Source organism: Melanerpes formicivorus, unplaced genomic scaffold (genome assembly GCF_026170545.1).
Source record: "Melanerpes formicivorus ecotype bairdi unplaced genomic scaffold, bMelFor1.0.p_v2 SCAF_139, whole genome shotgun sequence".
Lineage (NCBI taxonomy): Eukaryota > Metazoa > Chordata > Aves > Piciformes > Picidae > Melanerpes > Melanerpes formicivorus.
In genome coordinates, this window is record NW_027142491.1 from 756,212 (window position 1) to 774,378 (window position 18,167).

Sequence of the window (18,167 nt, forward strand, 5' to 3'; positions counted from 1 at the left end):
TCCAAAGGTGATACACCCTCTTTTCTTCCCTTAGCTCTATTAAGAGTTCATTACCCATCCAGGCTGGCCGGCTGCCCCGGCGGCTCATCTTCCGGCACATTGGCACAGCCTGTCCCTGAGCCTTCAACAATTCTTCCTTGAAGCAGGCCCAGCCCTCCTGGACCCCTTTGTTTTTAAGGGCTTTATCCCAAGGAACCCTCTGAGTTAGTTCCTTGAGTAACCCGAAGTCTGCCCTCCGGCAGTCCAGAGTGGAGGTCTTCTTGCTGCCCCTCTTGGCTTGACCAAAACCGAGAATTCAATTATCTCGTGGTCACTGGACCCCAAACACCCTCCAACCACCACATCCCCACCAGCCCTTCCCTGTTGGTGAAGAGGAGGTCAAGCATAGCCTTGCCCCTGCTAGGCTCTTGCAGCACCAGGGATGAGAAGCTGTCCTCCATGCACTCTCAGAACCTCCCAGACTGCCTTCTCTCTGCTGTGTTGAGATCCCAGCAGATGTCAGGCAGGTTGAAGTCGCCCATGAGAACAAGGTCTGGTGATTGAGACAGCCTCTAGCTGCCTATAGAATGCTTCATCAACTTCTTCCTCCTGGTTGGGTGGTCTATAACAGACTCCAACCAGGATGTCTGCCCTGCCGGTCTTCCCTCTAATTCTCACCCACAGGCACTCAACCTGATGGTCCCTGATCTCTGTCTCAACAACAGAGTCTAACAACAGAGTCTAAAGCAACAGAGTCTAAAGCAACAGAGCTCCCAACACCAGAGCTTATAACAATGGAGTTTAGAACCAGTAGAGTTCCTAACAACAAAGTTTAAAACAAGAAAGTGTATAAGCAATAGTTTATAAGTTTATAACAACAGAGTCAACAACAACAGAGTTCATAACAAGAGAGTCTGAAACACTGGAGTTCAGAAGCAGAGGAAGGTGCAGGGAGCACTGTGTGAAGGGCTGGAGCCTGTGATGTTCTCCTCTGCTTCAAGGGCATGGGGTCTGCCAGCTGCTTCGGGCACTCCTGAGCAGTTCTCGGCTCCTTTCTCCCCAGAACTCAGACTGCTGCTGCTGGTGGTGCTGGCAGCCTTCTACACAGTGCTTCCCACCCTCTCAGCCTGGATAAGGATTACAGCAGGAGCAGCCCTGCAAGAGAGGATTTCCATGGCAGTCGTGGGGAGGGGAACTGAGGTCACCAAGGGCATTAGCAGCCTTGGCAAGAGGAACAGGGGACCTGGAGAATCAAAGCCCAGCAGAAGCATGGGAGGCTTGGCTGGAGGAGGAGTTGTGAGGGGCAAGGCTGAGAGCTGCAGAGCAACAGCTCCATGGAGTGGCTCTTCTCGGTGCTTAGCCCTGGACTGGGCTCCTGAGCCACAGCTGGCACAGATCCTGCCTGCAGCTCCACCTCTTTCACAAGGAGGATCTGCAGCTACTCTCAGGTCCCTGATGATGCCAGTTTTGGGGTCCAGCATGAGTTCTGGTCAGGGTCAGAGCCCTGCCATCCCCCCCTGCAGCCTTGCCCACACATTTGATTGTGCCACCACTGTGACTGCTGCTTCCTGTGGGATGCTCCACCCCAAAGATGCAAGTGGAGCAAACCACAGCAGACACCTCCCAGCTAATCTTGCTGGGGGTCCTGGCCCTTGCTGGGGCTTTACCTCTCCCTGCTTTGCTCTGGGGGATCCAAGTCGCCTGTGCTCCCCAGCTCCAGCTGAACTGGATTGGGACCAGCAGCTTCCATGGTTTCCTGCCATGAAAGGGGACAAATCAAGCTGGCTGCCTTGGCTCGGGGCAGAGAGAAACTCAAGAGCCAGGAACATCTCTGCCTGCTGCCCTCTGCTGCTGAGCCGTGGCAGCTTCCGCTGGCAGTGCAGCAGGGTGCAGAGCTCGCTGCCAGCCCCTGGGGAGGGTTAAAGGCACTGTCCTGGCAAAAGGACAATCATCATCTTGATGAGAAACGACTGACTGAGAACGCTCCCCGAGGGGGAAGCTCAGTGCTGACTCAAGGGGTTGAAGCGGGATCCAGGCCCTTAGGATCAGCTCCCTTGGAGTTCTGATGGTCTCCCAACATGTCAGGAGAAGCTGTGCTAGGAACAGGCAACCTGCCAGCCTGAGGGAGAGGCCCAGCCCCGGGCACCCAGCAGGCCTTACCTCTTCTTGCTGGCCTTCAGTCTTGGCACTCTCCTCCTTCTTCCTCCTCTCCGGCAGAAGGTCATCCAGCAGGCTGAGCTCCCGCTTGGAGAACCAGAAGTCCATCGCCTTCCGCACCAAGACCAGAGCCAAATCCTTCACAGACAGGAGGGGAGATAGGGTGAGGCCAGAGCTGAGCCTTCCACCTCGCTGCAGACACGGCCTGCTGAGCAGCAGCAGCTCTTACCAGCAGGGGGAAGATGAGGGCAGCAGGGGACATCTTGATGAGGCAGAGCAGGGTGAGGCAGAGGACCTGGATGAAGGTGAAGAGGTGCACCTTGCGCAGGGGGACGTGCCGCAGGTAGAGGAAGTCCGGCTGGTGCTTGCTTGGCATCAGAACCAGCAGCAAGCGCTTGAAGAACTGCAAAGGCACAGGCCAAGAGCTGCCAGCTTAGCACCGCAGAAGCTTCCTGGCCCTGCTGACACCTGGAGGCTCTTTGCAGGATGCCGCTTGAAAGCACAAGGCCTGGCAGCCGCTCTGGACGCTCCTCCTGGGGGCAGCAGCAGCCACTTTCCCTCCCCTCCAGCTACCAGCCGGCTTGCCCACGGGAGCTGCCACCGACCTGCCCTTCCTCCGTGCGGCTCTCTTCTCTGCCTTTCCTGGCCCACCGAATGCCCCTGCAAGCGCTGCCGGCAGCGGTGGAAGCTGCCTTCCCTGGGCACCGAGTTCCCCCATTTCCACCTGAGCAAACCCTGCCCTGCCCTAGCCCCTGACCCGAGCACGCTGAGGAACCGCTGCTCCCAGCCCCAGAGATCTCCTGGGCCCCCACCCACCTCTCCCTCACAGCAAAGGCTTTCCCTGCGCGCTCGCAGAGAGCCTCTGCCGCGGCCCCGCGTTGGCCTTGCTGCCGGGCAGAGGCGGCAGCAGGGAGCAGCCGTGCTGCAGGCTGCCGCTGAGGCACTACCTGGAGTCCTCGGAGCGACGACACACCCATGTAGAGGAAGATGCCGTAAAGCACAGGCATGGGGATGAGCTGCGGAGGAGAAGGCAACGGTCTGTGCCTGACGTGGCACTGGCAGGCTCAGCACCCTGCTCTGCGGGCACTGCCCGCAGCCGCCTGAACCCCCAGCAGGGCTGGCCCTGAAAGGCAGCTGGAAGCCAAAGCTCTGGGCGCCGCTCGCTCGCCTCCAGCGCACCCCAGTGGGGGCCGAAGGGCTGCAAAGCAAAGCCCAAGCTGCTTCCCGGCACAGGTCAAGCCCCAGGGTCGGGGGTCGCCTCCTCCTCCGCTCCACAGCTCCCGGGGGCTGGAGAGGCGCTGGGAGGTGTGTGTGTCAGTGCCACAAAGCCGGTGCCGGTCGGGGCTTGGCATTGCCCTCTCACCTTTAACACCGAGGTCAGGAAGACAGAGCAGCCCATGAGCACAAAGACCATCAAGCCAGTGACTCTCTGCTCTCGCACCCCCAGGAACCTGGGTTGCTCTCCTGGAGCTGAGCCGGCAGACTCCACCTTGAGGCTGTTCACGTGGGTGATGGACAGCACAGTGGCAGCCACAAACCAGGGCAGGCCCATCAGGGAGCACACCCCCAGCAGCACAGACACCACAAAGAGGTCCAGGTGGTAGCCACATCCTTTCTGCAAGGAAGGCAGCAAAAGAAGGAGCAGAGCAGCCCACAGCACAAGAGCAAGGGCAGCCTCAGCAGTCAGACTCTGCCCCTGCTTGAGCCGCTCCTGGCAGCACAGCAGAAGGCTTCCTTCCCGCGGCTGCCGCCACCACTTCACAAGCACAGCACGCTTCCCTCCTGCACCCAGCTCCATGTGCTGCTGCAGCAGAGCGCTCGTCTCAGCTGCCCTGGGCTTTGCTCCCTGGGGCACCACTGCTGCAGGAGAGCATCCTGCCACCCAGCCCGATGCTGGCTGCAGCCCAGGGCGGGGCGGGACGGGCTCATCTCTTGCAGCCTCTTACCTTCAGCTTGTGGTCCTTCCTGTTGACGATAGCAACCGTGATGTGCTGGTCCATGAAGATCAGGACGGTGCAGAGCAGAGCTGGGATGAGCGCAGCGAACACTGTCCACACGGGGTTGGGTCCTAGGGGGCTGATGAACCACCCGCGGTCGTCCCTGGTCAGCTGCAGCAAAGCACAGGCCTCAGCAGCAGCTCTCAGCCCAGACACTGCCCTGCCTTGCATTTTGCCTCTCCCCTCCTGAGGCACAGCATCTCCCAGCCTTGGCTTCAGGTCACCCTCTCTGGTGGGCTCCAGCAGTGCCGGCGGCCTCTCTGCAGGCACCTGCAGCTACTTCTCCTGGAGGTGCCCAGCTTTGGGGCTGCCTTCTCATTTCCAGAAAGAAAGCGTGCCTTGGAGGCACAGGAGGAGATGGGCAGAGCAGCAGCATGTCCTGCAGGCCCAGCCCCAGCCTGCCCTGCCATCCCCTCCCTTGCGGCAGCCCCGAGGGCTGAAGCCAGTTCCAAGCCAGGCAGCCTCATTACCTTGATCTCGCTGGGCACGTGGAGCTTGGGCGAGGGGATCCCAACCAGGTAGTCGGTCAGCACCATGGTGACCAGGGTGAGGAAAACAGCAAAGTCACTGATGAGGGAGCGCACCTAGGGGAGAAGAACAGAGCTGAGGGGGGCACTGCCAGCGGGGCCACACCGGGGCACGGAGAAGCTGGGGCCATCGACACCCCCAAGGCCGGGGCAGCAAATCCCCCCGCAGCGCCTGCAGCCTCCTCCCTTGCCGACATGCTGTGGCTGTGAGAGCTGGGCCCAGGCATGGGAAGAGCTGAATGAAGTGGGCAAGGGCTGCTGGAATTCAAGCCTTTAGCAGATCTATTGCCACTGCAGCCACGATGGCATAAGGCTCTGCAGCTCCCTTCCTGCCTCAGGGGGAGCAGCTGGGGCTTTGTCCAGGGCAGCTCTGCGTTTGAAACAACTTTGCCCCCGAGCAGGCAAGGCACGGGTTGGGGGGTGGGGGGTAAACCAAAGCTAACTGTGGAAGACCCAATTTCCCCCCCCCGAAAGGGAAAACAGAGAACACAGAAGGGGCCCTGGGGTAGGGGGTAGGACAGGTGGGAAAGGCTGTGAGCCGTTTTCATCCACAGAAAGCAGCGGGGGGGGGGGGGGCCGGGGGGGGGAATCCGAGGCGGTGCAGAGCTTCTCTTCCAGCTTGGCATTTCCCAGCTTGACCAAGTGGTGGTGGAGACTGCTTGGGGAAAGGAGGGTGGAGACTGTTGCTACTTTGGTGGTGAAGAAAGGGCTGCTCCTCAGGTTCTTCAGGAAGCTGGCCAGGGCAAAGGTGGAGAAGAGGAGGATGCAGCACCAGAAGAAGACATTAGGCACGTAGGGGCCATGGGGCCCACAGGCAGGGCCTCGGAACTCTCCCCGCAAGTGCCGGCACTCCTGGAGAGACAGAGAGTCGGGACACAGGCGGTGAAGGTGTGGCCAGGACACGCTGGGTAAGGAGGGGGTGAGGAGGATCTGGCAGCAGCACGCTTGGCAGCCCCTCCGCAGCGCAAGGGCTCTGCCTTGTGCACCGGGGGGATGCCCCCTGGCGGCGGCACGAGGAAGCAGTGGCTCGGGGCACTCACAGTCACGGTGAGGTTGTGCCAGGCGATGCCAGGCACGTCGAGCTTGCTGCTCTCCCAGAAACGCAGGGTTTCGAGGCTGGGCTGGGCTGGTGCCACACACTCGCAGCTGGCAGGAGAGAAGCCAGGAGAGGGGTAAGGAAAAGGCAAAGGAGAGGCAGCCCTGAGCTCCTGGCCAGAGGCAGCAGCCTTTAGCAGGGCAGCACTCACCTGGAGTTGGTGTAGCTGGCGAGGGCGCCGGGCGTGTGCACAGGGTAGGTGACTCGCAGCTGACTCAGCTTCTCCAGAGCCTCGTAGATGAAGATGAGGCAGATGAGGGAGGCGTAGGTCTCCTCGGTGAAGCGAGTGATGTAGCGCACCAGGGAGCTGGCGTCGGTCACCACCAGCACCAGGGAGAAGAAGGTGGTCCAGAGCCCGATGCACGCCCGCAGGGACAGGTAGGAGAGCGCCTGCTCCCTGGGGAACCAAAGCCAGGTGGGAAGGGGGAGAGGCCAGCAAGGGGCTGCCAGCTCTGCCTGCCCTGGGCAAACCTCAGAGCAGTTTAGGAGCGTGGCCAGGCTGGGGGCGGGGGGGAGGCAGTCTCCAGCAAGTGCCACAGACAGCCTCGGGGCTGCAGCCTGGGCTCTGGACCCGCGCGAGGAGAGGCCAAGGACTTAGCAGCAGTTGGGTTAAGGCCCTGGGGGCTAGTGGAGGTCAGGCGCCGGCTGTGGGAGGTGCTGTGGTCTCACCTCACTCTCATGCCCGAACACCAGCGCTGGCTGGGTTTGTGCCCAGTCACCTGCTGCCAACCCACCCCCACGACTCCCCGTCTCCGCCCTCCAGAGCCCCTGCACCACCACCTAGTAAAGCAGCAGCAGCCTGCAACAGCTCTGACACCGGAGACAACTGAGACCTCACAAGTGCCACCCGGAACAGCACGGCCCAAGCATCTTTTCCTCCTCCCTGTCTCCTGCTGCAGCCTCTGCCAGCCCCTGGCTGTGGCAGCCAGCCTTACTTGCAGAAGTGGTAGATGATCTTCTCAAAGACAAGGATGGGTCCGGTGCTGCCGAGGATGGTGAGAGGCTGCCCAGCAAAGAGGCAATAGACCACGCCGCACAGGCAGGCACCCATCAGGGACTCCATGGCACTCTGCCCGGGGGAGAGAGGCAGCAGGCACTAAGGAGATCATGCAGGGCAAGCCCACACCCCCCAGCAAAGCCAAGTGAGCGCAGCAGGGACTTGTGCCCGAGGGTGGGGGTGGGCCCTCCCTCTGCCCTGCCAGCCAGCAGAGAGAGCTGCTCACCATGCAGCCCTCGGTCGCCTCCCCCAGCAGGCCGCCGAAGGTGATGACAGGGGACATGCCGGCGCAGTAGAGGAAGAGGACGGACGCCAGGCACTGCAGGCTGAAGGCGTCCCGAAAGTCGCTCCAGAACCAGGGCACTTTGCGCTTCACGTCCTGGATGAAACCTCCGCAGAACCTGGAGGCAAGAAGGGAGGCTGAGTGTGCTGCGGGAGGGGCTGTGGAGCTCTCTGCTGCACAAGGGCAGCCACAAGCTCAGAGCGACTTGCAGGGCTGCAAAGCAGAAGTCTGCTGGAGCCTGCTTTATACCCAGGAGAAAGGGAGGCAGGCAGGAGAGCTCCTGCAGCACAAGCAGGCCTCGGCCCAGAGCCCCTCCCCTCTGCCCCTCAGCAGCAGCAGTGCTCTCCCTGGGGGTCTCTACCCCTCTGCCCCCACCCCAAATCCAGCAAAGCAGGGGCGATGCCGCTGCGCCTGAGCCCAGCCGCCCACCTCTCCCCCTGCCGGGCCCAGGGCACCGAGGTGGTGCTGTGCAGCCCCTGCCTGAAGCAGCTAAGGCCAGAGCCCTGCCGGAAGGGCAGCTGCAGCCTCAGTTTCCAAGGCCAGCAGAACCAAGGCCAGCCAGGGGAAGCTCAGATCACCTTCCTGTCCACTCCAGCTCCGGCCCAGTGTGTCTCGCCGGCTCGCTCGGCGCAGCACTGCCACCCGCAGCTCCTGGCACCTTCCTTTTCTCCTGGGGAAATGGGAGCAAGGTACAGATGCCCACCTGTCACCGTTCCTCCTGCTCTGGCTCTGGGACTGGCAGAGGGGCACCTGGAGAGCCTGGCCCCCTCAGCACATCCCCAGCCGCGCTGCCGTGCTGCCCCTGCCCCTCCCGCCTCCCGCCCTGCGGCACCCACCTGGGGAGGGACCTTTTCCGGGGGCTTGATTCGGATGGAGGGATCCCACTGGCCTGCTGGCAAGACCTTCACCTGCTCCAGGAACTCTGCCAGGCCAGCCAGCAGGTCCCCTGGCTTCCTGCCTTTATAGGCAACTTCTTGGAAGACCTGCCAGCAGGAGGCAAGCTGCTGAGAGGACAGCCCGCCTTGGATGCCCTCTCCAGGGCAATCAGCTCCTGCCTAAATGCAGGAGAATCTTCCCCATCGTTCCTGCTGGGGGCAGGCAGCATTCCCCCACAGCAAACACCTGCCCACTCTGGGAGGTGCAATGGTCTCCTGCACGAGGTCCCCATCCCCAGGGGCACCCCACGGCCTTTAGCCTAAAGCCAGAGGTGACCCAGAGCTCCCTTATCTGCTGGTACCTCATCAGTCATCAGAGTAGCCATGGCCCTGCCGACCTCGTGGTACTGCTGGGCTTTTCCTGCTGGCCCCAGCAAAACAAACAGGAACCTGGGCAAGAAAAGCAACATGAGGCAGGAGAAGGTGTCCTTGCTCAAAGAGCACCCAAGGAAAGCCCCAGGAGCTGCCAGACCAGAGTCTGGCTCCAGCGGGGACACACAGGCAGCGACTCCCAAATTCATCAGAACTGATCCCACACTCAGTCTGGGCCAAGGGCCATTCAGATGGGCTGGTGGCTACCAAAGCTCCAGCAGGGAAGGGAGACACAAAGGCAAGGAGATGGGGGGGAAGGGGGGGGCTTGTTCCCTTGGCAGCCCCACTGGTGCGTGGAGTTGGATGCCGTGGCGTGGGGCTCTCGGGAAAGCAAAGCTGTGTGCTTCTCACTCAGACCTGGTTGGGATGGGCACTTGGGTCAGCCCCGGGAGCAGCACAGCCTGGGCCAGGCGGACAAAGGCCAGCAGGGGCTGCTGAAGGGCCCCCAGCTCCCCTACGAGCAGGCTGCAGGCTTCGGCCCCGCTGGGAATCCTCTTCAGCAAGCGCAGCTCCTCCTGGGCACAAGAAGCAATCCTCAGGCAGCTGCCCCGAGAGCAAAGCCCTCGACGCTCTGCAGCCCTCCCTGGGGCCACCTGGCCAGAGCCAATCTGGCCCTGAAGGCAGAAGAAAGCTGCAGGGCTCTCACCTTGCCTAGAGCCATTGTGGAGCTCTCCTGCTTCCTCTCTCCTTCAGCCACAGCAGCGTCTGCAGAAGGCTGAGGGCTGAGCGCTGACACTGGCAGGGGAACAAAGGCACTTGGAGAGGTGGGCAGGTTGCCAGGGCTCTGCCAGGGTGAGCCTGCTGGGACCCAAGCCCTGCAGAAGCCTTCAGCAGCTGTCAGAGCCCTGGAGAACAGCTCACCTCGGGCCACAGCCCTGGCCAGGAAGCTCTTCCTCTCCTTGCTCTGATGCTGCAGCAGAAGCACTTCTCGCACTCTCGCCCGTGCCTGCTCATCAAGCCCTGAGCTCTGTCCCTGCTGGTGCAGGATGGCATCTGGGGGGGCAGAGGGAAAGAAGCCATCAGAGCAGACACCCCCAGTCCCAGCCCTGTTTCGACGAGCGACCTGCCAAGCCCTGCCTCCTGCTTCTCTTTGGCTGGAGAATGCTCTGCAGTCGCTTCTCTAACCCCACACATTGCTTCCAAGAGGAGCCCACCCTGCAGGCAAAGCCCAGTGCCAGGGTTGGGCCCCCAGCCTCTGCTTAAACCCACAGCAGGACTCCTGGGTAGGAGCCTGCCATTGGGGCAGGGTTTGACTGGGGAGGGAAGGGCACCAGAGGCAGCTGAGTTGGGCTGTTGCCAGAGGGACACAGAATGCAGGCTACCTGCAATCTCTTCCATGCTGTTGGCACCGATGTCCAGCAGCACTGTGCCACTGCTGATCAAGCTCCTCAGCTCCAAGAGGCTGGGCAGGGAGAGTGTGGCCACGTAGGGCTTGCTCCAGCATTCACTGCCATCTTCCAGGTCCTCCTCAAACTTGAACCACCTGCAGACACAGGATGTGATCAGCCCCAGGGATGGGAAAAGTGCCCCCAGCTTTGGCAGCCCTTGGAGAGAGCTGTGGGGTAGCAAGAGAAGAAGGCTCCTGGCAGCAGCAGCAGCAGCAGCAGCAGCAGCAGCAGCAGCAGCAGCAGCAGCAGCAGCAGCTGTGAGAGCTTTGCTTCCCTCAGGGAGGAAAGAAGAGCTCTGAGCGCTGCTGGCCCAGGGCTCCTCTGGCACCGCTGCCAGCAGCAGGGCTTTACCTTGCTGCATCCTTCCACTCAGCAGCTTCACCCTCTGCCACGCAGAGCTCAGCCATCTGGCAGAAGAGTTTGTGGGGAGCATGCTGCTCGTCCTCCTGGCTCCCAAGGATGGCCTGCACCCGCTGGGCTGGGCTGGCTGGGGGCAGAAGACAAAGCTCTGTGCTCTCAGCCTGCCTGAACCAGCTCTGTCCTGCTCTCATGCCAAGGGACCACCAGCTCAGCACCAGCTCAGCCACAGATGCTGGGCTGGCTCCTCTCCCCTGGACTCCTCCTCTGCCCAGGCTTGCACAGAGCCATGGAGCAGGAGCAGCATCTGCTCCACCTCTGACTCAGGGTGGGCAGCCTCCCTTCCCTTCCCTTCCCCACAGGGCCATTTTTAAGGCCAGGATCCCTCCCAGGAAGAGGAGCCTCAGTCCATGATGCATGGCACTGCCTTGCCAGCCCCTCCTGAGCAAAGCCTGGCGAAGGGAGGCCTTGCTAAACGCTGCCATTTCCCTCGGGAGGGCAGCAAGCCACACAAGCCAGGCACAGGGAGCTGCTTGCAGAAGCCCCCAGGTGCACACAGCCCAAGGAGCTCAGGGAACAGCCTGGGGGCACTCACCCTGCCTGCCACAGCTGGGGGATCGGCTTCTCATCACCCGCCTCCTCCCCACGTCCCGGGCACGGTGGCCTGCAAGAGAAGAGTCACTTGCAGAGCTCTTGATGCTGCAGAGATGGGGGAGGCAGTGCCACTGTTCAGCCAGAGCAGCCCTGCCCAGGAGGAAGCACCACCTTGGTGCCTTGGGAGAAGGCACTGGGCTGCTGGCTCCTCTGCCAGGCTCTCTCTGCAGCCTTACTTTGCAACTGATGCTCAGAGTGGAAGCTGGCAGTGCTGCTCCATTTGCCCTGGTCAATCACCGCCTCTTCGTCGTATTCCTGCTCAGCAAGGAGAAGAGGGGCAAAGCTCTCTAGAGGTCCTTTACCTCCTCCACCCCTGTGGCCACACAAGTCCCCCAGGGTCACATTTCTGCATGCCCCCTCCTCCAGGAAAACCCAAACCCGTGGAGTGAAGGAAGGCTGCCAAAGCCCTTTAAGGTTCCCGAGTGCAAGCAGAAGCCAGCTGCCAGGCCCACTAAACTGTGTCCTGAAGCACCCCATCTACAGCTTCCTGAACAGCTGCAGGGATGGCAACTCCACCAGCTCCCTGGGCAGCCTGTTCCAGTGCCTGACCTCTCGGGAGAGAAGTTTTCCTCGTGCCCAATCTACACCTCCCCTGGCACCACTGAAGCCCATTCCCTCCCATCCTGTCACTAGTTGCTGGGGAGAGGAGACCAACACCAGCCTCACTCCAGCCTCCTCCCAGGGAGCTGGAGAGAGGTTTGTAGGAGCTTTGGCTTGCAGGAGGTTTTCCTTCCCATCCCCTCCTTGCTCTGAGCAGCGAGGCCGAAGCAGAGCAGGGCAAAGCATCTCCTCCTGCCCATGCCTCTGCCCCCTGGGGAAATGCCTCTGGGCTGTGGGGGAGAGTTTTGCCCTGTCTGGGGGGGATGCTGGGCCCCTGGGCAGAGCCCCAGCCACGCTACCAGTAACTCCTTCAGGGAGGCCATTTGGTATCCTCCGTTCTCGTCCATCCTCGCCTCGCTGGCTGCCTTGGCAGAGAATTGCACCTTGAGAGCAACCAAGGGGCAGATTCCCCCAGCACACCAGAGCAGGCCTCACGGAGAGGAGCTGAAGCTCAAGTGGCTGCCAGGGAGCACCAACACCGTGGAGACAGAGATGCCCCATGGTGACCTCATAATCTGGGCAGTGGGAGTCCTAAGGGCCTGGTTTGCCTTTGTTCCATAGGGGCTGAGATCTGCTGCCAGGGAGCAGGGAGGGGCTGGGAGGGCAAGAGGAGAGCTGCTGCCTGCCCCCCAGCACCAAGGGCTTCCCACAGGGCAGGGTGGCTGGGGCAGGGCCAGGACCTGTGCCCACACAGCGCTGCCAGCCTGGCCTGAGTGCGGCTGCCCAGGCAGCCGGGCCAGGGGCAGAGCCTGGCACAGCCTGTGGGGCCGTGTGGGCATGTGCTGGGCTGGCACTGCTGCCCCTGGTGCCCTAGGGAGACACTGAGGGCACAGAGACTGCACAGGCAGCGTTTCCTACAGGAAAACTCCAACTGAGCCACACAAATCCACAACTCTCAACCCTTCTTCTTTCCCCTGTCACAGGGGCAGCACCCAGTGCCATGGGGCAGCACCCAGTGCCATGGGGCAGCACCCAGAGCCATTGGGCAGCACCCAGTGCCATGGGGCAGCACCCAGCCAGGGGCAGCACCCAGCCATGGGGCAGCACCCAGTGCCATGGGGCAGCACCCAGCTGTGAGGCAGCACCCAGCCGTAGGGCAGCACCCAGCTGTGAGGCAGCACGCAGCCGTAGGGCAGCACCCAGCCATGGGGCAGCACCCAGCCATGGGGCAGCACCCAGCTGTGGGGCAGCACCCAGCCGTGGGGCAGCACCCAGCTGTGAGGCTGCAACCAGCCATGGGGCAGCACCCAGCTGTGGGGCAGCACCCAGCCGTGGGGCAGCACCCAGTTGTGAGGCAGCACCCAGCCATAGGGCATCACCCAGCCCCACATGGGGCAGCAACCAGCCATGGGGCAGCACCCAGCTGTGGGGCAGCACCCAGCCGTGGGGCAGAACCCAGTGCCATGGGGCAGCACCCAGCCGTGGGGCAGAACCCAGTTGTGAGGCAGCACCCAGCCATGGGGCAGCACCCAGTGCCATGGGGCAGCACCCAGCCGTGGGCAGCACCCAGTTGTGAGGCAGCACCCAGCCGTGGGGCAGCACCCAGCCCCACGTGGGGCAGCACCCAGCTGTAGGGCAGACCCAGCTGTAGGACAGCTCCCAGTGCCATGGGGCAGCACCCAGCCGTGGGGCACCACCCAGCTGTGGGGCAGCACCCAGCTGTGAGGCAGCACCCAGCCATAGGGCAGCACCCAGCTGTGAGGCAGCACCCAGCCATGGGGCAGCACCCAGCCGTAGGGCAGCACCCAGCCCCACGTGTGGCAGCACCCAGCCGTGGGGCAGCACCCAGCCGTGGGGCAGCACCCAGCTGTGGGGCAGCACCCAGCCCCACGTGAGGCAGCACTTGGTGCTGGGGCAGCAGCTGACAGGGCAGGATGGCACTGCCATGGTGTCTGGGCTCCATGGGCACTGGGGCAGGCTCTAAAGGCTCTCAAATGCCTTTCACAGTGGTTAAAGAAAGCAAATCTCTCTGGGACGTTGCCTTCGCTCCTCGCAGCTTGTCTGACTCTGTCAGTTCCAGTGGGAAGTGTGCTGGGGGGCAGCTAAAGCTCTTCTGCTGAATGGCCACTGGGGGAGACTCGAAAGCCCAAAGGCTTCTCCACGCCTCCAAAGCAGACCCAAAGCCCAGGACTCCTTCTCTGCCCCCACCTGGGGTTTGCCATAAGCCCCAGGGCTCTGATCCTTCCCCCCAGAGGAGAAGCATAGAATCAATAAGGTTGGAAGAGACCTCAAGGAGCATCAAGACCAAGCTGTCACCCAGCACCTCATGACAACTAAACCGTGGCTCCAAGTGGCACATCCAAGCCTTGTTTGAACAGCTCCAGGGATGGGGACTCCACCACCCCCCTGGGCAGCACATCCCCAGGGCCAATCTCTCTGGCTGGGAAGAATTTCTCCCTAACATCCAGCCTGAACCTCCCCTGGCACAGCTTGAGACTGTGTCCTCTTGTTCTGGTGCTGGGGGCCTGGGAGCAGAGCCCAACCCCCTCCTGGCTACAACCTCCCTGCAGGGAGTTGGAGAGAGCAAGAAGGTCTCCCCTGAGCCTCCTCTTCTCCAGGCTAAGCAACCCCAGCTCCCTCAGCCTCTCCTCCCAGGGCTGTGCCCCAGACCCCTCCCCAGCTTTCTTGCCCTTCTCTGGACACCTTCCAGCAGCTCAACCTCTTTCCTGACCTGAGGAGCCCAGAGCTGGACACAGGACTCCAGGTGTGGCCTCAGCAGTGCTGAGCACAGGGCACAAGGACTTCCCTGCTCCTGCTGGCCACACTATTTTCAGGCACAAAACTGCACAGGGAAAATGTTGTCTGGCCCTGAAGGCCACAGCTAAGGCCTGGTCTGGCCCTGAAGGGCACAGCCAAGCCTGGAACCATCCTCCCCCCACAGCAGAGAAGGAAGCTGCCTGCATCCAGGGAGAAGAGAGGGAAGGGAAGAGGCAAGAGCTGGGCTGGCTGCCAGCTGAAATAGAGGCAGAGAACAGAGTGATGGGAATGAAATACCCAAAGGTTACAAACATCCTGTTCACACCTGGACCCCTCTGCACCTCCTGGAGCTCCTCTCTGTCCTTTGCTCAAGGCTTAAGCCTCAGCCCATGACACAGCAGCGATGGTGCTGAGGCACATGGGGCAGTGCTGGGCCATGCTTGGACTTGATTTGAAAGGTTTATTGGCACCCCACCCGCTCCTCTGAGTCCATGACACAGATCCTTCCCCCACACAGAGGCACAGACACAGCTCTGCGTGCTCCACGCACAGCTCCCCTGCCCCTCACGCACACACAGAGGCCAAAGGAGTCCCAGAGCTCTGCATGGACACACAGAGCCTCCCACGCCTCAGGCAGCCCTGCAGCCTGCGTGCCAAGATGCTGCCCTGCACCCACCCAGCCTCACCATCAGACCCCCCACATCTCCTGCCCCACTCCTGCTGCCCAGGGGCAGCCCCGAGCCTGTGTGTGTGCTCCCTGGCTGAGGCTGCACACCCAGGAGGGCAGAGGCTGCGCACCCAGGAGGGCAGAGGCTGCGCACCCAGGAGGGCAGAGGCTGCACACCCAGGAGGGCAGAGGCTGCCACATCGTGGGGGAGAGCTCAGATCATAACCAACTGGGTGGCTCCCTAGAGAGAGCAGAGTGGGGCTGTGATCAGTGGCAGTCAGGCAAGTGAGCCCTGCTGGCCACTGCCCCACTTTTGGTGGCCACAGCAGCAGCTGCTCCCTCCTCAAGTGCCACCTCTGCTGCTCCTCCCCAGGGGAAGCCTGGGAGCGGTGGCAGCAAGAGGAGCTGGGAGGTGTCTGCTGTGGTTTGCTCCACTTGCATCTTTGGGGTGGAGCATCCCACAGGAAGCAGCAGTCACAGTGGTGGCACAATCAAATGTGTGGGCAAGGCTGCAGGGGGGGATGGCAGGGCTCTGACCCTGACCAGAACTCATGATGGACTCTTGCAGGGCTGCTCCTGCTATAATTCCTATCTGGCCTGAGAGGGTGGAAAGCACTGTGTAGAATGCTGCCAGCAGCACCACCAAAAGCAGCCTGAGGTCTGAGGGGATAGAAGTCTAAAACTGCTCAGGAACACTGGAAGCAGCTGGCAGGCTCCAAGCCCTTGAAGGAGAGGAGTGGCAATGTGGCTGTGGGATGTGCCAGCACAGAGGTGGGCAGAAGCAGCTTGTGGTGATGTGGAGCATTCCCAATAAAGCCCTGAGGATGTTGTCAGTGAGCCTGGCTGCATTGCTGGCACTGAGCAGCTCCAGAGCAGCACAGGGAGGGGCACTTTGCAGGCAGAGGGAGGCTGCTGGTGTTGAGCCTCAGTGTGTCCCTGTGTGTGCTGCTGTGGTGCAGCAGTGGCAGAAGGGCTGCCAGCCCTGCGGCACCCGGAGCACTCTCTGATTCCTGCTCTCCTTCTCTTGCTTCCAAACACAAAATTGTTCTCTGCTGCCTTTGATGCATTCTCCACTTTCTTCTGGATGTTGAACTGCTGCAGCAGGTCCAGAGGAGGCCACAAAGATACCAGAGGGCTGCAGAACCTTCCCTATGGGGCAGGGCTGGGAGAGTTGGGGCTGTTCAGCCTGGAGAAGGCCCCAGCAAGACCTTAGAGCAGCCCTCCAGTGCCTGAAGGGGCTCCAGAAGAGCTGGGGAGGGACTTTGGACAAGGGCTGGGAGGGCCAGGCCCAGGGCCAATGGCTTTGAGCTGGGAGAGGAGAGATTGAGAGTGGAGAGGAGGAAGAAATTGTTGAGAGTGAGGCGGGGGAGACTCTGGCACAGGCTGCCCAGGGAGGCTGTGGCTGCCTCCTGCCTGGAGGGGTTGCAGGCCAGGCTGGATGAGGCCTGGAGCAGCCTGGGCTGGTGGGAGGGGTCCCTGCCCATGGCAGGGGCTTGCATCTAGATGATCTTGAAGGCCACATCTACATCATTTGGTTGTATGTTTCTTGCTTGTGGCTTTGCTTTGGCTCTGCCACCGCCCTGGAAGCTGCAGAATGCAGAACTGTCCTCCCCTTGTCCCCGGCTGTGAGCTGAGGGTAAGGGAGCTCTTCGAACTGCACCTTTGAATCTGCTGTGCAGTGACAGGAGAGGCCAGGGGAGGCCTGGAGACTGTGCCCTGGGGCTGCTGCCTCCTTTCTTCCTCCTTCTTCCTTCTTTTTCCCTGGAAGTGTTTTTCTTCACCTCTGTCCTCACAAAGTCTCTTCCCTGGCACGCTGGCAGCAGCTGGCAGGAAAGCAGGAAGATTCCTTCTCCTCCTGCCATTTCCCTGCAGCTCTGCAGGAAGGAGCTGTTAAGCAGAGATGGTTCTTGTGCTCTCTTCAGGTTTTGGGGGAAGTCCTTGGGCTTTGGGCTCAGCCCAGGCACAGCTTACTGAGTCGGGTGGCTGCGGAGCCTGGCAGGAATGACTTAGAGAAAGACACACAAGAGACTCAGTAAGTTTCTTGTATCATGCTTCTATTCTGGCGCCTGACACAGGCAGAATCATTTCAAAAGACCTGTGTACCTTCAGAGAGTTTTGGGCAAACTTTTATACAGAAAGTTATCTGTCTGTAATGACAGAGGGATGTTAATATTTCACAGAAAAGTCCAGGTGCTTCCTAGCTATACAAAGCTTGTCTATCTAAAATAGCAGAAGTATACAGAGCATCCAGGTGTCCTTTCTCTTATACAAAAGATCATCTTGTCCCAGACTAACAGAAGTGAATCACTGACAAATCCTGTTACTGCTTATCTATGCAAAGGCTGTCTGCCAACCCCTCTCCCCCTCCCTGCATTCCAGTACTCAGCTAACAAGCAGACAATTCTTATCAACTCTGTTATTCTGTTAATGAGAATTTTCTGTTCATCAGGACAAGCCAGCAGAAAAGGTCCCCTTGCAGAGCCCTCCACCTTGCTGCGGGCTCAGCCTGGCTCCAGGCTTTTGGTGTCTGCCAAAAGCGCCCCGTGCCCATCTGGGATGGGTGCACGAACCCTCCTGCCATGGGCTTGTCCCCAGGCAGGGCCAAAGCTCAGGTGGCTATGGGCTGGGGGGTTGCAAGGTGTAGCTTGAGCATTGCCCCCGTGGCAGGGAGACTGTCGGCCGGGAGGAGACTGCTTCAGCTCTTCACACAGGAGGGGAGGCCAACACCCGAGCGGCTTGCAGGAAGGGAGCAGAGCCCGGTCTGCCCTGCTGCTCTTCTGCCCTGCTGCCCACGTGTGCCCTGCCGGTGCCGCCTCCTGCGTCCGGCACGGCCCTGGCGCCGAGCTCGGCCGCGCAGCGCCACGCCAAGGGGTGGCTCTGGCAGGCCGAGCCCCGGGGCAGGTGAGGAGAGAGCCTGCGGGCTCGGGGCGTTATGGGGGGCTCCAACCCCCCCTTCCCCCACCTCCATCAGCGGAGGTTTGATCGGGGAAGACAAAGGCGCTAAACTGCCTTCCCCTCCCTCTGGGGGACAGGTCAGAAGGCTCCGTTCCTGCCCCCGGGGGCTGGAGCTCCTCACCAGTGGGGGAAAGCCCTCGCTGGGATTCGGAGCTGAGCTGAGCTGTGCCCAGGATCCATTGGCGCTGCACACATTGCCTAGGAAAAGCTTAAGCAGAGTGACCAGAAAGCAGTCTGCCCTCTCGGTTTGGCTCTCTCTTTTGCAGCTCAGGTCGGATTCGCGGCGAAATCGGAGAGGTCAGCGCTGGGAGCCGGCTGCTCCCCGGACCTGCCTGCCCTGGGGGGCTGCTCCCTGCCTGCCGCTGCAGGGACCCTGCCTGCCGCAAACCTGCGGCTGCTGGCTGGCACAGGCCGGCAGTGCGGCTTCCCTTGCAGCGCTCAGGCAGTGCTGCTGCAGGAGTCCTGCCTCGTGGCGGCTGTGCCTAAGGACTCGCTGATTCTGGCGG

The 18,167-nt window shown here is 61.5% G+C and overlaps 1 protein-coding gene across 2 annotated transcripts in view; it reads right to left on the minus strand.

Moving 5' to 3' along the window:
• Positions 1 to 822: 822 nt before the first annotated feature.
• The window catches only part of LOC137456822 (uncharacterized), a 60,645-nt gene continuing 43,300 nt past the window's right edge, over positions 823 to 18,167 (minus strand). For both annotated transcript variants that reach the window (XM_068168452.1, XM_068168453.1), the window contains 23 exons: positions 10,919 to 10,997; positions 10,684 to 10,752; positions 10,083 to 10,218; positions 9,666 to 9,826; positions 9,205 to 9,336; positions 8,990 to 9,078; positions 8,701 to 8,858; positions 8,274 to 8,361; positions 7,873 to 8,019; positions 7,615 to 7,706; positions 6,980 to 7,154; positions 6,692 to 6,825; positions 5,908 to 6,153; positions 5,701 to 5,806; positions 5,351 to 5,512; positions 4,604 to 4,717; positions 4,083 to 4,244; positions 3,500 to 3,751; positions 3,084 to 3,152; positions 2,366 to 2,539; positions 2,140 to 2,274; positions 1,647 to 1,735; positions 823 to 1,134 (listed from right to left, as the gene is read on the minus strand). In XM_068168452.1, the coding sequence (XP_068024553.1) occupies positions 1,080 to 1,134; positions 1,647 to 1,735; positions 2,140 to 2,274; positions 2,366 to 2,539; positions 3,084 to 3,152; positions 3,500 to 3,751; positions 4,083 to 4,244; positions 4,604 to 4,717; positions 5,351 to 5,512; positions 5,701 to 5,806; positions 5,908 to 6,153; positions 6,692 to 6,825; positions 6,980 to 7,154; positions 7,615 to 7,706; positions 7,873 to 8,019; positions 8,274 to 8,361; positions 8,701 to 8,858; positions 8,990 to 9,078; positions 9,205 to 9,336; positions 9,666 to 9,826; positions 10,083 to 10,218; positions 10,684 to 10,752; positions 10,919 to 10,997 (3,024 nt within the window). In that variant the 3' untranslated portion in view covers positions 823 to 1,079. The remainder of the gene's footprint in view (positions 1,135 to 1,646; positions 1,736 to 2,139; positions 2,275 to 2,365; positions 2,540 to 3,083; positions 3,153 to 3,499; positions 3,752 to 4,082; positions 4,245 to 4,603; positions 4,718 to 5,350; positions 5,513 to 5,700; positions 5,807 to 5,907; positions 6,154 to 6,691; positions 6,826 to 6,979; positions 7,155 to 7,614; positions 7,707 to 7,872; positions 8,020 to 8,273; positions 8,362 to 8,700; positions 8,859 to 8,989; positions 9,079 to 9,204; positions 9,337 to 9,665; positions 9,827 to 10,082; positions 10,219 to 10,683; positions 10,753 to 10,918; positions 10,998 to 18,167) is intronic.